This window comes from Hirundo rustica, chromosome 1 (assembly GCF_015227805.2).
Source record: "Hirundo rustica isolate bHirRus1 chromosome 1, bHirRus1.pri.v3, whole genome shotgun sequence".
Classification (NCBI taxonomy): domain Eukaryota; kingdom Metazoa; phylum Chordata; class Aves; order Passeriformes; family Hirundinidae; genus Hirundo; species Hirundo rustica.
Window position 1 is genome coordinate 106,385,820 of NC_053450.1, and position 13,092 is coordinate 106,398,911.

General features: G+C 42.3%; 1 protein-coding gene across 1 annotated transcript in view; it reads left to right on the forward strand.

The window, feature by feature from the left end:
- The first annotated feature begins 5,106 nt into the window (after positions 1 to 5,106).
- FBXL2 (F-box and leucine rich repeat protein 2) overlaps positions 5,107 to 13,092 on the forward strand; it is a 54,339-nt gene continuing 46,353 nt past the window's right edge. The window contains exon 1 of the mRNA XM_040078381.1: positions 5,107 to 5,205. Within this exon, the coding sequence (XP_039934315.1) occupies positions 5,203 to 5,205 (3 nt within the window). The 5' untranslated portion in view covers positions 5,107 to 5,202. The remainder of the gene's footprint in view (positions 5,206 to 13,092) is intronic.

Sequence of the window (13,092 nt, forward strand, 5' to 3'; positions counted from 1 at the left end):
TAAGCAGCTAATTTAGATGCTTAAAACTCAGCTGTGTCCAAAACTGTGCATTGAAGCAATTGAATGCCAACAAAAGAAAAACCTCAGGCATGAAGTTCCAAGCAGTAATTTGGGAAAGCATCACTACCAAAAGGAGCAATGACTGTACAAGTTAGGTATCTTTGCTGTCTCTTCAGCTGTGTTCTTTACTTGCTCCAACCTTCTGTTGGTGAGCCAGATGAGAAAGACATCTCTGCATTTAAGTCTAATCCAAGGAGTCCAGGGTTTCACAATGTTTGCTTTTTCAAAGGACCAAGCACATTCTTCAAATTTAAGAAATCACAAATAAGAAATATACGATAATGGAAATGACAGAGGCATGAAGTATTTCTTCTGTTAAAGCAACAGAATGTTTTCAAAGTTTAGAGAAAATAGAAATCCTGGCTAGGCATTTCACCACAATAATTTTCATTCTTCATTTAAAATACTAGTATTTTTCCTCTCCTCTGTTATTATCCAATAAAACTCCATTCAGGTTTCTACCTCCTGAGACAAAACAGGATGCAAGGATTTTTTGTTTAGGTGACCAACAACTAACTACATTAAAAGACTTTTATTTCACAGTTGCAAACTAACAGTATTGGGAAATTCCAAGATACAATTTACCGCAATAGAATAGGTTTATCAAACACAATTTTCAAACAGCAGAGTTGTTGGAAACTACGACACCCATAATTTAAATTCAAATGTTAGGTCTGCTAAATTTTATTAATAATTTGAGTGCAAAAAGCTGAGATCGTTTTTTGGTACTTCTATGCAAATAAATATACATGCATTCCCCCAAAATACAAAGCTCAAGAAAGAAAGCTTTTGTAAAACATCTTTAAGAGGTCACGTTTGTATCCTTTAGTGAGTGGTTTATAAATGTCTTTAAATTAAAAAGAAAAAAAAAAATCAAATAGCACAGCAGCATAGTGTATAAACAAAGGGTTTTATTGTACTTTGTAAAGAGTATCCTATTCCATCACTGCTGCTGCCACCCTAATATAGTCACATGACTGCAACAAATGGGAACTAATTCAAAGGAGTATTAAACAGTAAGTTTTATTGGCATTTATTATGACACAGACAGAACGTTAGAACATGCAATAAAATACCACTCTGCTTTTGAACCTAAGTTTTATTTTTATTTGCAACCACACAAATCTTACTGCAGTGACTTTTTATACCTCTGATTTCACTTCATTTTTTTTAACATAGCTCCAAGCCAACTTCGCTAGGCTACTGTGGAAGCCATACATGGTCAAACTGCTACCAAATGCCTGTACCCTGTGAACTGTTGACAGACATATGCAACAGCAGCTAAACATATGCACTATGCCCTTCTCTGGAACCCAAGCAAACTTCCCAAACTTTTATCAAACTAGTTCTCCCAAAGAAATAGTTTCTAAGAGCAAATGTGATAGAAATTTCAACACCTCTTACTTAAACTGGAAATTAAATTTAAAACACCTGAGCAGGGATCCTTCTGCACAGCAAATGAAAGCATGATCTGAAATGCAATTTAAATATACCACATTAGAAGAAGTACATAGTGAGAAAATTCTGGAGCTGGATATGGAGGAACCTCTATAGCAGCCCTCTGGTTTTGTGCTTACTGAACTATATCAGTAGGCAAGGGTAACCAATCACACAGACACTTACAGGATTGATGCCATGGCTTATCAAAGTCTCTCACACAGATGATAATTGTCAAACTTTGCCAACTCATTATTATTATTTGAGTGACCGTGGGAAAGTTCAAAGACTTTGTCTGGTTGAATCTTTGTTCTTTTTTTGCATAAAGTAATTTTCTGCTGCAAAGATTCACTAACACTGAGTCTAAATTCTAGAAGCTGAGTCTAAACCACCATTTGAATTTTTCTAGAATAATGAGAACACAAAAGAAGGACCAAACTTGGCCTGTCAAATCTAGGAAAAATGGGTGTTAGGGAACATCTTAAACACAAAGCTTTCACACATCATCTATCTGTGCCTGAAAATATAGTCTGCTTGACATTCAGAAGACTTCCTGTAAATCCTGTAGCACAGGTCACTCGTGACTTTGTCCAGCCATGTGCTAAAAATCTCCAACATCGGAGACACCACTTTCTCTGATCCCTGAGTGCACAGGCACTCTTATTGCTGCAACCTTCTTATATCCATCTGGAATTTCCCTTTTTGTAACTTGTGACTGTTATCTCCTAGTCTTTCACAGGACATCTTTGAGGAGAGTCTGGCTTCATCTTCTCTATAATCCCCATTTTAGGTGGTAGAAGCTTGCAATTAGATCTCACCTGGTCTTTTCTAGATTAAATGAACACCTCCCCTTGCTCGGCATAGTCTGCAGCATTCAAACACCCTAGTGCTCTTACGCTGGATTCTCTCCATTTTGTCAACACCTCTCTGATGATGAGGACCCAGACCTCTCACAGCATTTCAGATGCAGTCTCATGGGTATTGAACAGGTATTCTCTCAGCCTCCAAGCTACTCCATTGCTAATGCAGTTTTTTGTTGCTGCCAGAGCTCACTTCTGACTTATGTTCAGCTCACTGTCCACCAGAACCCTCCGGTCCTTTCCTACAGAGCTACCCCAACCTGTGCTCTTGCAGAGGGATACCTCATCATAGATGCAGGCATCTATGGCATTTGCCTTTGCTGCGTGTCCTGAGATTCCCATCAGCCCATTCCTGCAGCTTGCAAAGGTGCCTCTGAACAGCTGCCCTGCCTGCCAGCACGTTACACACTTCCCACGACCTAGAAGTGAGATGGCTGAGGATGGACTGTGCCACTTTGTCAGTGTTGGGAGGGACGGGTTAAATGCAGAAAACTGGCAAGGAGGACTGTAAATTGCTAAATTGATGTAGCAGCTGGGAATAACTCTTGATGAGCCTGAGTGAACAGCAGCCCAAGGAATCCTCTAGATCACTCATGGATCGAGTTTAACAGTGTTTGTGTCTCTGCTTGGGTACCTCTGCCCAGGTGTTCTGTTGGGGATCCCCTAGTTAGTGAGCTAAAGGAAATAAATTTACTCCTCCGTCCAAACTCTTAGATAAATTACTTTCTAGCTGTGAGTTTGCGGTTATCCCAACTGCCAGACTATTTCAGCTCACAGGGTTTTGTTTTTTTTAATTAAAATTTTCTTGAATTTTCAAGTGATATCACAATATAGACAAAAAGGAGTCCAAAAAGCCAGTAGTGTGGTGCAATAACACTACTAGTTGGTCCAGACCCAAAAGGCTGGATTTATGTCTCTCACATCCTACATAAATGCATAGGTGGCAAATATATGGCTGTCTTTTCCTTCTTGTGGGATGAAATAAGGAACTTTTTTTGAAGTCTTTTTATACATAAAATATTGCTTCAAATATATTTTGCAACAACTAACTCCTTCTGACAGTTTTCAATCAAATGAGAACTGATGTTAGGCAATGGAGAGTCTACTCACACATCTACCTCCTGTCTTGCATCTCTTACAAAAACACATCCAAATTTAGATAATTATCCTGAATTCCTCACCATTGAAGATGGTTGATGTTTTGTAATGCCCCTTCTTTTTACAAAATAAGATATGTTTTTTTCTTCAGGTTGCTGCAACCTGAACTGATTCTAATTCCCTAGATTTCTTTCCTTTTACTGTAGTAATAGGGAAATTTGTCACTATCCTTACAATACAGTTCAGAGATTTGCCTTGTGAAATAATAATAATAAAAAATACATGTATCATGGGGTAGTAATCTTTTTTTTTAAATGTAAACCAATAGAACTTAGAAACTGCTAGTCTGGGCCTTCTGCAATTCAGCTGAACATGACTAAATTGTTTATACATATTTCACATTTCTGAGGCTTTCTTCCCTACTATACAAACCAGATCAGCTGTATCAACCAGGTCATTCTCAAAACTCTTGGAGAGTCAAAGACAGCAGATTCAGAGATGTGCCAACAAATGGTATGTGCATGTACCAACTATTTCCGTGCAGGTTCTGAGAAAGGACACTTTCGTAAGAAACTATTTTTTTACTGTTAATCAAACCAGAATGTTTCATTCCTTAAAGGAATGAATGTAGCCCGTTCCAAATAGCAAACTCCTGTTACTCTGCAATGACCGCTTTTTAATTCTTAGAAACCTGAAGAACTGAATCAACAGAAAACAATACCTGCTGGGGCAATATTTTCCTCACAATTTTTCCCATCTCCTCATTTTTGCGCAGGGTATTGTGACTGCCGAACAGATGTGACTTGTAAGCGCGCTACTAACAATGTTGTATTTGGCTTTGACAATGGTTTTACGCAGAGTGTTTGCAGAAGCAAGCCGCGCTCTTACTGACAGCACGCACCGCCTGAAAACTCTTGGCTGGCTGACAGACCAGCTTTTGTGGATTTTTCCACAGCGATTGAGGATGTTATCGTTCCCCCGGTCATCTACAGTCGTGGTTGCAAGTTGCAGACTCCGCGGTGGCCAAGGTGGCACCTCGGGCTGAGCTTGTCATCGCTCTCCACAACTACCTGAGGGGAGGTGGTACCCAGGTGCGAGCTGGCCTCTTCTACCTCCCTGCGGCGACACGACCAGATGTCATGGCCTGAAGCTGAGACCAGGGAGATTTACATTAGATATCAGAAAATAAAAATTCACTGTTAGTGTGGTCAGGCATTGGAATAGACTGCCCAAGGAGGTGGTGGAGTCCCCACCCCTGGAGGCGTCTAAGAGGTGTTTGGATCTGGCGCTGCGTGATGTAGTTTAGTGGTTTAGAGGTTCCAGCGGTAGCGCTGGGTTGATGGTTGGACCTGATGATCTTTAAGGTCCCTTCCAACCTTTACGATTCCGTGATTCTGTGTCTCCGGGAGGTCATTGCGCCCAGTACAAACCCAACGCCAGGCTGCAGACGGGAGGGGCGGGATGCAGCCGCCCCTGCGCTGGCAGCACCCCGCAGACCCCCGGGCGGGCGGCAGCGGGCCCCGGGCCCCGTCCCGTCCCGCCCGCGGGGCCGCTCCCGCCGGGCGCCAGCGCCTTCCCCCGGGAGGCGGCGCGGGGTGGGAGGCCCCACGGCGCAGGGGCGGTGCCGGTCACGCGGGCGCGCGGTGGCCCCGCCCCGGCTCCGGCGGCAGCGGCGGGGGCACCTGGCGCCCTCCTCGGGGCTCCTCGTCGCCGGGACAACCGGGATCGCCGCCGCCGCGCCTCTGCCATGGTGAGGAGCCCGCGGCGCGGCCCCGCCGCCCGGCCGCAGCGGGCTGGCCCGGCCGCCCGGGGCGGGGAGAGAGTGCCGGCCGGGCCGTACGGAGCGGCCCCGGGGCCGGGCGGCACAGCCCGGGCGAGGGCGGCGGGCGGGGGAGCGCGGGGCGCGGGCGGTGCGGATGCGGGGCCGGGCGTGCGGCCCGGTGCGGGGCTGCGCCCACCCACGGTGTAGACGAGGGGAAAAGAGAGTGTCTGTCCGCCCCTCTGTCTGACTGCGTGCCTGCCCAAAGCAGGTGGGGCCGCGCTGTCCCTCGCTGTAGCACATGCCTGCGTGTCTGTGGTGAGGTGTGACGGGCGCCTCGCCTCCTCCTCCTCCCGTGTAACGCCGGAGCAGCCATGGCAGGGCTCTGCCTGGCGTGTGACGCGGGTCAGGTGTGTTGTCCGCCTGGATAACACGGGAGGGATGGTGTGTTTATGTGGGTGTGTAAGGCGGCTGGGGAATGATGGAGGTGTGTAGTCCCCCTTATAAAGTCGAGAGGAAAAGCCAGGGTGTGTGTCGGTGCACAGGGCAGGGATGGGGTGTCACCGTGTGGATGCGCGGGATGCTGGGTTTGGGCGCTGTGTTGTATCCTTATGTATGTGCCGTGAGCCAGGGTGTGGCCCGGGATGTGTGCAGATAGCAGATATACAATAGGATCTGAGCGTAATGCTATGGCTCTGTGTGTATCTGCTGTGATTTGGGCTTCGGGTATGGCGTGTTTGTGTTGTAGCAGAGATGTGGCATTGTGTGCAGGGCCATGACACGGCATCGTATGTATGTAGTCGTGTCTGCCTGCTGCTGTCTGGTATAGGCTTGTGACTGTGTGTATATATAGTGAATATTGGGTGTGGCATAATCTGTGGATATTTTTAAAGGCATGTATGCTAGGGGTGTGGCAAGGATTATCTGTAGTCCTGTAGGTATGTAGCAGGTACGGGGTAAGGTATTTTGTGTGTATAGAGCGGCACTGGTTTGTGTGTGTAAGCACGCAGAGCTGTGATGTTGTGATGTGTGTGCGTGGATGCATTTATAATAGACTTGTGGGATGAGTGTGGTGGGCACAAGGTTTGTTTCACCTGTATGTGGGGACGGCACGACATGGACCACGTGTACGGAGGAGGGAGAGGGGTTTCCTCTGTGGGGAGAGCATGTGGGGACGTGACACAGTATGTGTGTGCCACGGGTGGCAGGGCAGGGATGCATCAGATATTTGTGAAAGGAAGATGACAAGGCATGTAAGGGGGAGTGTGTAGGGACAGGCACAGCATGTTTGGAAAGATGATTTGTTTGAGCCCTGTTTTCAATTACAGCTTAATTGTCTGATGCCTTACTGCTTCACAGTGATAGTTATGATGATAGATGCAGCAAGAAGGCACAGTTGCTGGCCTTTCCCACATGGGGAAGTAGATGATGTTTTAAAGCAGACAATCACTTCATGTGTGTATTTATATGCGTGTAATGATAGTAGGTTTTCTGTATCAGGTTCTGGGGAGGCAGAGGGAGTGCTCAACCCCACAAAAGGAAGAACTATATTCCTGTGGTGTTGCAACTTTTCTTCCTTTGCATGAAGGCTTGTTCATGTGCTCTTTCTTCCCCTGCACGTTGCCTTCATTTCCTTCACAATTCTAGCCTGCATGTTCTGAACCCAAACAAAGCAATCTTGAAAACTAAAATGTGAGGTGGAATAAAAATATGGATGGATTGTGCATGATTTCAGTATGCTTCTGTGTGAAGTCAGTTTGGATTTGCTTTGCAAAGGTTTTAGGGTGTATCTGTTGCTACAAGGAGGATTAAACCTCAGTGGATGAGGCTGTGGATGGTGTAGCATTGGTGGGGTGATTGTGATGTGACATAGTGACATGCTCTGCTTCACATTAGTATTCCATCTGAGAAGATGCAATAACTTAAGTCAGTTGAATAAAATGGATTTATCTCATACTCTCAATTTAAGATAGATTGCAGACTGAAAAGCAACTAACCAAATGTTTATAAACTGCACCAAGGGAGGTTCACTTTGGACATCAGGAAGAATTTCTTCACTGAAAAAGTTGTTAAGCATTGGAATGGGCTTCCCAGGGACATGGCAGAGTCATCATCCCTGGAGGTGTTCAGGAAACTACTGGATGTGGCACTTAGAGCTGTGGTTTAATTGACCATATGGTGGTGTTTGGACATAGGCTGGACTCAGTCTTGGAGATGATTTCCTTTCTTAATGATTCTATTATTCTGTAAGTAAATATTTTCCAAACTCCAGGCATGGAGGTTTTCTTTGTGGTCCATTTTGACATTCCCAGTGAGATATCTTTAGCAGTCTAAACTCAGCAGACGTAGAATCTGCAAAGCAGCATTGGTGCTGGAATTGCACTGGGGAAATCTCAGAAATTACACCATCTACTGTGCAGATTTGTATATTGGGCAACTTCTTAGTTGCACTTGACAGCTGTTAAACTGTTACCATCATTTTTGTTATTATTTTAAAAATTTTCAAGTATTTTATTCAATGCATGCTTATATTTGAATTGCTGTGTCCTATAGGGTTAGTCCTATTACAGTTGTTCTTTCCTTCTTAGTTCTTCATAGCTTCACTGAATTAATTTTGAGCAATTAATACCAGACCTTTTAATACAGGGAATATCAATGTTCCTAAAAATCAGAAGGATTATTAGCTTACTGCTTGGTTATTTTGACAACAGACTGGAATATTTAGTCATCCTAGTTAAAATGAGGGATAACATAGAGCTAGCAGATGTGGAAAGTTGAAAATAAAAGTCAGGTTTTCAGTGAAGCATGGTAACTATTTTTAGGTAGGTGTAGAAAAGTAGTACTAGTCTTGGCACTGTGACAATATTGATCTGAATCCCAGCAGAAGGCTACACATTGACAGTACTTCAGCTGTTTCATCATTGGAAATCAGAATAACTGCATTAATTTCATGTAAATTGTTAACAATTGTCAACTGGTAATTCTGGTAGTCTTTTTACTGAATTAGAAATGCTCAGAGGTGGGATATGCTAAGTAGGACAAAACCAGATCAAATTGTGACACCAAGGAGTTCTCCCTCAAGCTAGTTTAGACAATAGCCACAACATCCACTTGCATTCTTTCTAATAATCTTTTTAGGAAGGTGATCTGTATTCTCCAGAGGTTTCTGCTTTTCCTTTTTTTTATTGGGGGCGGGTTGTGTTGGTTTTGTTTGTCTATTTGTTTTGTTTTTGTTTTAACTCATCCATGTGTTTTAGGACAATGCAACAACCGTTAAAATTTCTCATCATACTTCACCTGTGTATTTTGGGTGACTTGATGTGAATGTGATAGGGCTTGAGTGCAGCTGCTCCCCTGAGCTTCTACAAAACAACTTTCCCACTTGAACTTTTAATGCAGAGTGGGACATTCTGATTCTTTGTAAAGCTTCTGAAAAGGGAGGTTGTAAACACAGAGTAACTTCTGTATGATGTACTGGTTCAGCACAGAGAGCAAGAACATATGGTAAAAATCGGATTTGCATTCTTAAAAATGCAGAAAAAATATACATGAGACATTAAAAGTGTATAATGATGAACTTAAAATTCACTATGTACTGGTACCTCCTCTGTCAATTCCATTGCATGACTCTCAAAGCTTAAACTATTCGTTCTTCAGACTGAAGAACAAATGGTTGGTAAAGATCAAACATTTTTCTCAGCCTAATTTTAAAAAAAGTATACTTTACTATGAATGTCTGAAAATCTGTGTATAAAGTGTGATTCTATGAAACAGAAGAAGACCCATCCAAACAAAACTGCAGCATGAATTTAAATGTTTAAATGGATTAAAATAATTAGTGTTGGGTACAGGGAGGTAATGGAAATGCAGCAATAGTTGACACAAGGGTACCTCAGCTGACAAAATCAACTACAGCCAATTTCTTGAGGGATTCCCCCTGAGTGTTTGTCTTTGTTTTGGTGGAACCAGTGCTAGAGTAGGACTGGAAATTTGCCCTTTTCTGGGCTTGCACATTTAGGACTGTTTGGAGCTATAAACTCCTGCTGTGTAGCCCACAAGAAAGTACTCAATATTTGGTATCAAGCTGCAGCTCTCATAATATTTGCCTTATTCTTGTTATACTCTTCTTTTTCTATTCCATTGTTTTCCTGTGTTGTCTTTGGTAGGCAGAAAGAAACAGTAAATTTGGTTTTTATTGGATTTGATTGCTGTTCAGCTGGTTACCCAGTATATTCTGTAAATTTAAATCAAGAAGACAAGGACATAATCAAATCTGCATAACTGTGAAACTCTACCAGTATGTCAAGTTTGTCTGTCTTCAGAGGTTGAAATTGAGGTCAGAGCTTCACAGAGAAAAGGCATTTCCATATCATGGCTCAGTGTTACATGGTAGTTATATAAATATTAAGGGTCAAAATGTCTAAGTATGCTTGTAGATTATAGACTATTTTCAGAACTACTTCTGGAATAAAAGTATCAAGATAATTTTATTTCTGCAGAAATTCAAGAAATTTTTTTTTTGGCAAATACTAAATGTCCAGTCTCTGTTCTAAATCTCAACCTATTACGTTTCTTGAAAGGTAAAAACAATTTGAAAAAGATGTTTTGAAAATGCTACTATGATGCTATTTACTTTGAAGTCAAGTGTAATTACTGCTCTGAACCACGAAGAGGTACCTAATTTTGTCTCTTATAATTGAAAGCTTTTATTAATAATGGATTGCATGTATGGCAGCTTTTATTAATTATGCACTACATATTGCATATGTAGCCACAAATAATTTTTTTTTTCTTTTTTTTTTTTTTTCTTCCTAGGGAGAAATTTGCCTTGCAGAGAAGATTTGCCCTTCATAGTAAAGATTTCATGCTTGGTACTAGGAAAACCCTCAGAGTTCTGGCGTAGTGTTTATGAAGCAGATCAAGCACTGCTTTGAAATGGCTTTGTAGAAACTACAGAGCCACTCCTGTCATAAGCCATACCTTTTACATCTCAATTGTGTTTTTGAAGAGCAGTTGTGGAGGGGGAAGATTAGTACTTAAAATTTCTTTTTCAGAGGTACTTAGAACAAGGGTTCTGACTACTTCAACCAGGCAGTCAGTATGTAAGCTGTGATTTCATTTACAGTTTGAGTAAGTGCAATAAGAAGAATTGCCTTTCTGGACATGGGATTGTGTGACTGGAGGGAGGACTCTGTCAGTTCAGATTAGAACGGTGCAAACTCCTGGGGAAATGGACTTGCAGAAGAATCTCCGTGTGAACATTCCAGGAGGATTTCAGGTCTCTGTTGTGCCATCAGGCTGTTAGTTTGTGTGCTGATGTTGAAGACTGGGAATAAAACTCAGCCATATGTATGTCAGTAAAAACAGCTATATGCAGAAGTGGGGATTCAGAGGAGTTTTGATAGGTGTTCTCCTAAGGGCTCTGAATCTGTGATGTGGATTAAATTTGGATGGCTGAAACTACATGGCTATCCCTAAGCAAATACTGCTACATTGAAATGAATGGACTCTAACTTTTCCCTTGGACTGATTTTGTTCAGAAACATATCATGTTTTGAATGCCCTTGAGGACGTGTATTTATAGCATGATTCTACAAAATTGTGTGACACCAGCTGGATTATTTTTGTGATTACACAATTTGTAATTTGAGCACACAGTCCTTGTGGATGTTGTGATGGACACTACCTTAGAATCTTCTCCAGTATTTCTGCTTAGAGTTTCAAAGTTACTTGAGTGGTCAAAGAAAAGAACCTTTCTCAGGTGTTTTGAACTTAGACTTTTGCAAATTCCATGTGAGACTCTGCTTGATGCTTAAAGAAGGATTTGTGATTTACCAGGTCAAGAAATACAGAACTGTATGATGTGTAATCAGTGTTGAGGGGCTACTTTGTACCCTTGTGATGGGTTACAGGCAACTACTGCTTCGTCCATCTGATTTTAATTTTCTGCCATTCTCCTATTAAATAATGGGTCTGTTTCTCTCCAAGCCCATAAAGATGATCATATGGGTTTCCCCATATTCCACTTCAAACTGCTTTATAGACTGGACTGCTAATTAAATGCTTTATTTTAATTTAGGTTTTTTTGGGAATGATGTCTAAATGCATCATCATGTACTGTTTGGAAGGATATAATCTTAAAAGACAAGTAATGGATAATTATCTGAAAAATGAAATGTTCAGTATTTTTTTTTTTTAAGAAAGCAAATTCAAGGGCAGATTTGCCAATCAGTAAATGACCAACTGATGATGAGGATAAAACTTTGTAAAACCTGTTTTTTCAGCTGTCTCTCTGCATATGTTTAAAGAATATATGGGGATACAATTAATAGCTTTTTCGACATTTCTTAGTGTTTAAATGGTAGTTGTTGGATTTTTATTTTATTTCTCTTTTTTTCCTGATCTGAACTAGTCTCTAGTTATGAAAGATTAGGCAAGGAATAGTTTATTTTCTTTGTGGTTCAGGTCTATTCTTCCATCTCTGGTAGTGGTTAGAACATGATGCCTTGAAAGCCAAATGTGGGCTGGGTGCACCTGAATGAGGGGTTAGTCTTCCATGTGCCTCCCATTTCAGAGCAGCATAGGGAAAGCAGAGCTTGCAAACCTTTTTTGCCAATAACAGTGTAATGCCCCTTTGTTTTAGTGAGGTATTGGATTGAACATGATGTTTTCTGCCATGCTGGCTACCAAACACCAGTTACATGATAGCAAGTATTGATAAAATGTTATCTTTCAACTGAATTTTAGGCCTGCAAGTAATTAGGTCAATCACTAATTCTGCAAACCATTGTATTTCCCCTTTTTAACAAGCAGGAATAGGAGCTATCCCTCTGGAGTCAGAGGATAGCTGTCTCTTTGGTGACTTATTAGGAGACAAGACTGAGTCTTGCATTAGAGTATGGACATCTCAGCTAACAGGTCAGGTTAACCTGTTAGACCTCAATACCCTGGCTGCTTGCAGGAATGAAGCTGTACTCTTTAAAAGGCTTGAATGGTGATTTCCAAGTATGTTATTGGCAATAGGTGACTGCCCTTCAGAAAAATACATAGGAAAAGATGATGAGAGCTGTTTGAGCAACTGAGGATGGGCTGGTGTGCTCAAGGCAGCAGGAAAGGCAACCTCCAAGCACCTCCTGCTCTGCAATGGGAGGCACTTGAGTTGGAACAGCCAGAGGCCTCGAGGTAGAGCTGTGCAGCTGCAGACATCAGCTCTGAAGTTCACAAATGACCTTGTTCTGTCACCCAGTGAAAACAGGGCCTTGCAGAGCCAGGCTGATGCCCTCCAGTAAAATGTGAATGATGTGGTCTGAATACCAGTGCTGGCAAAACAAGAATGATGGCTCTTCTGGAAGAGAATCAAGCAGCAAAGTGGGCAGTGTGGCCAGCTGCTTCTGCCTGGAAGGTTGTATTATGTTAAATAGCACTTTTTCTGGGGAAATTTTAAAAGCATTGTGGCCCTTATAAGCAGCCTTAGGTCATTGGAAGGCATTAAGGAAAAACAGAGAGATGCTCAGGTGCATTTGATCTTCTCTGAAGGTGAGCTTTAACTCTTTAAGATGACCAGCACAATAAGAACAGAAGTATTTGGTATAAGGTGTTGCTGTTGTTCAATTTATCATCACAGCGTTAGAAAGACCAAAGAAAGACCAGCACAAAAGATCCAGGGGGTATCTGGCATCAAGGAGGAAGCTGTAAGGCTACGGCAGACCATGCCCTGGGCTCTAGTAGTGCGTGTCCAAAGGGAAGAAAATGTTAGCAACAACAGCAGCAGGCCAGGAAGGCTAGATTTTAAAATGAACAGAGGCAAAGCCTGAGCAGGGTGAAAACAGCTGGAGCATAGGAATGAGAGCCCGAAGGGCAGACAGTGTCTGTGTGTTG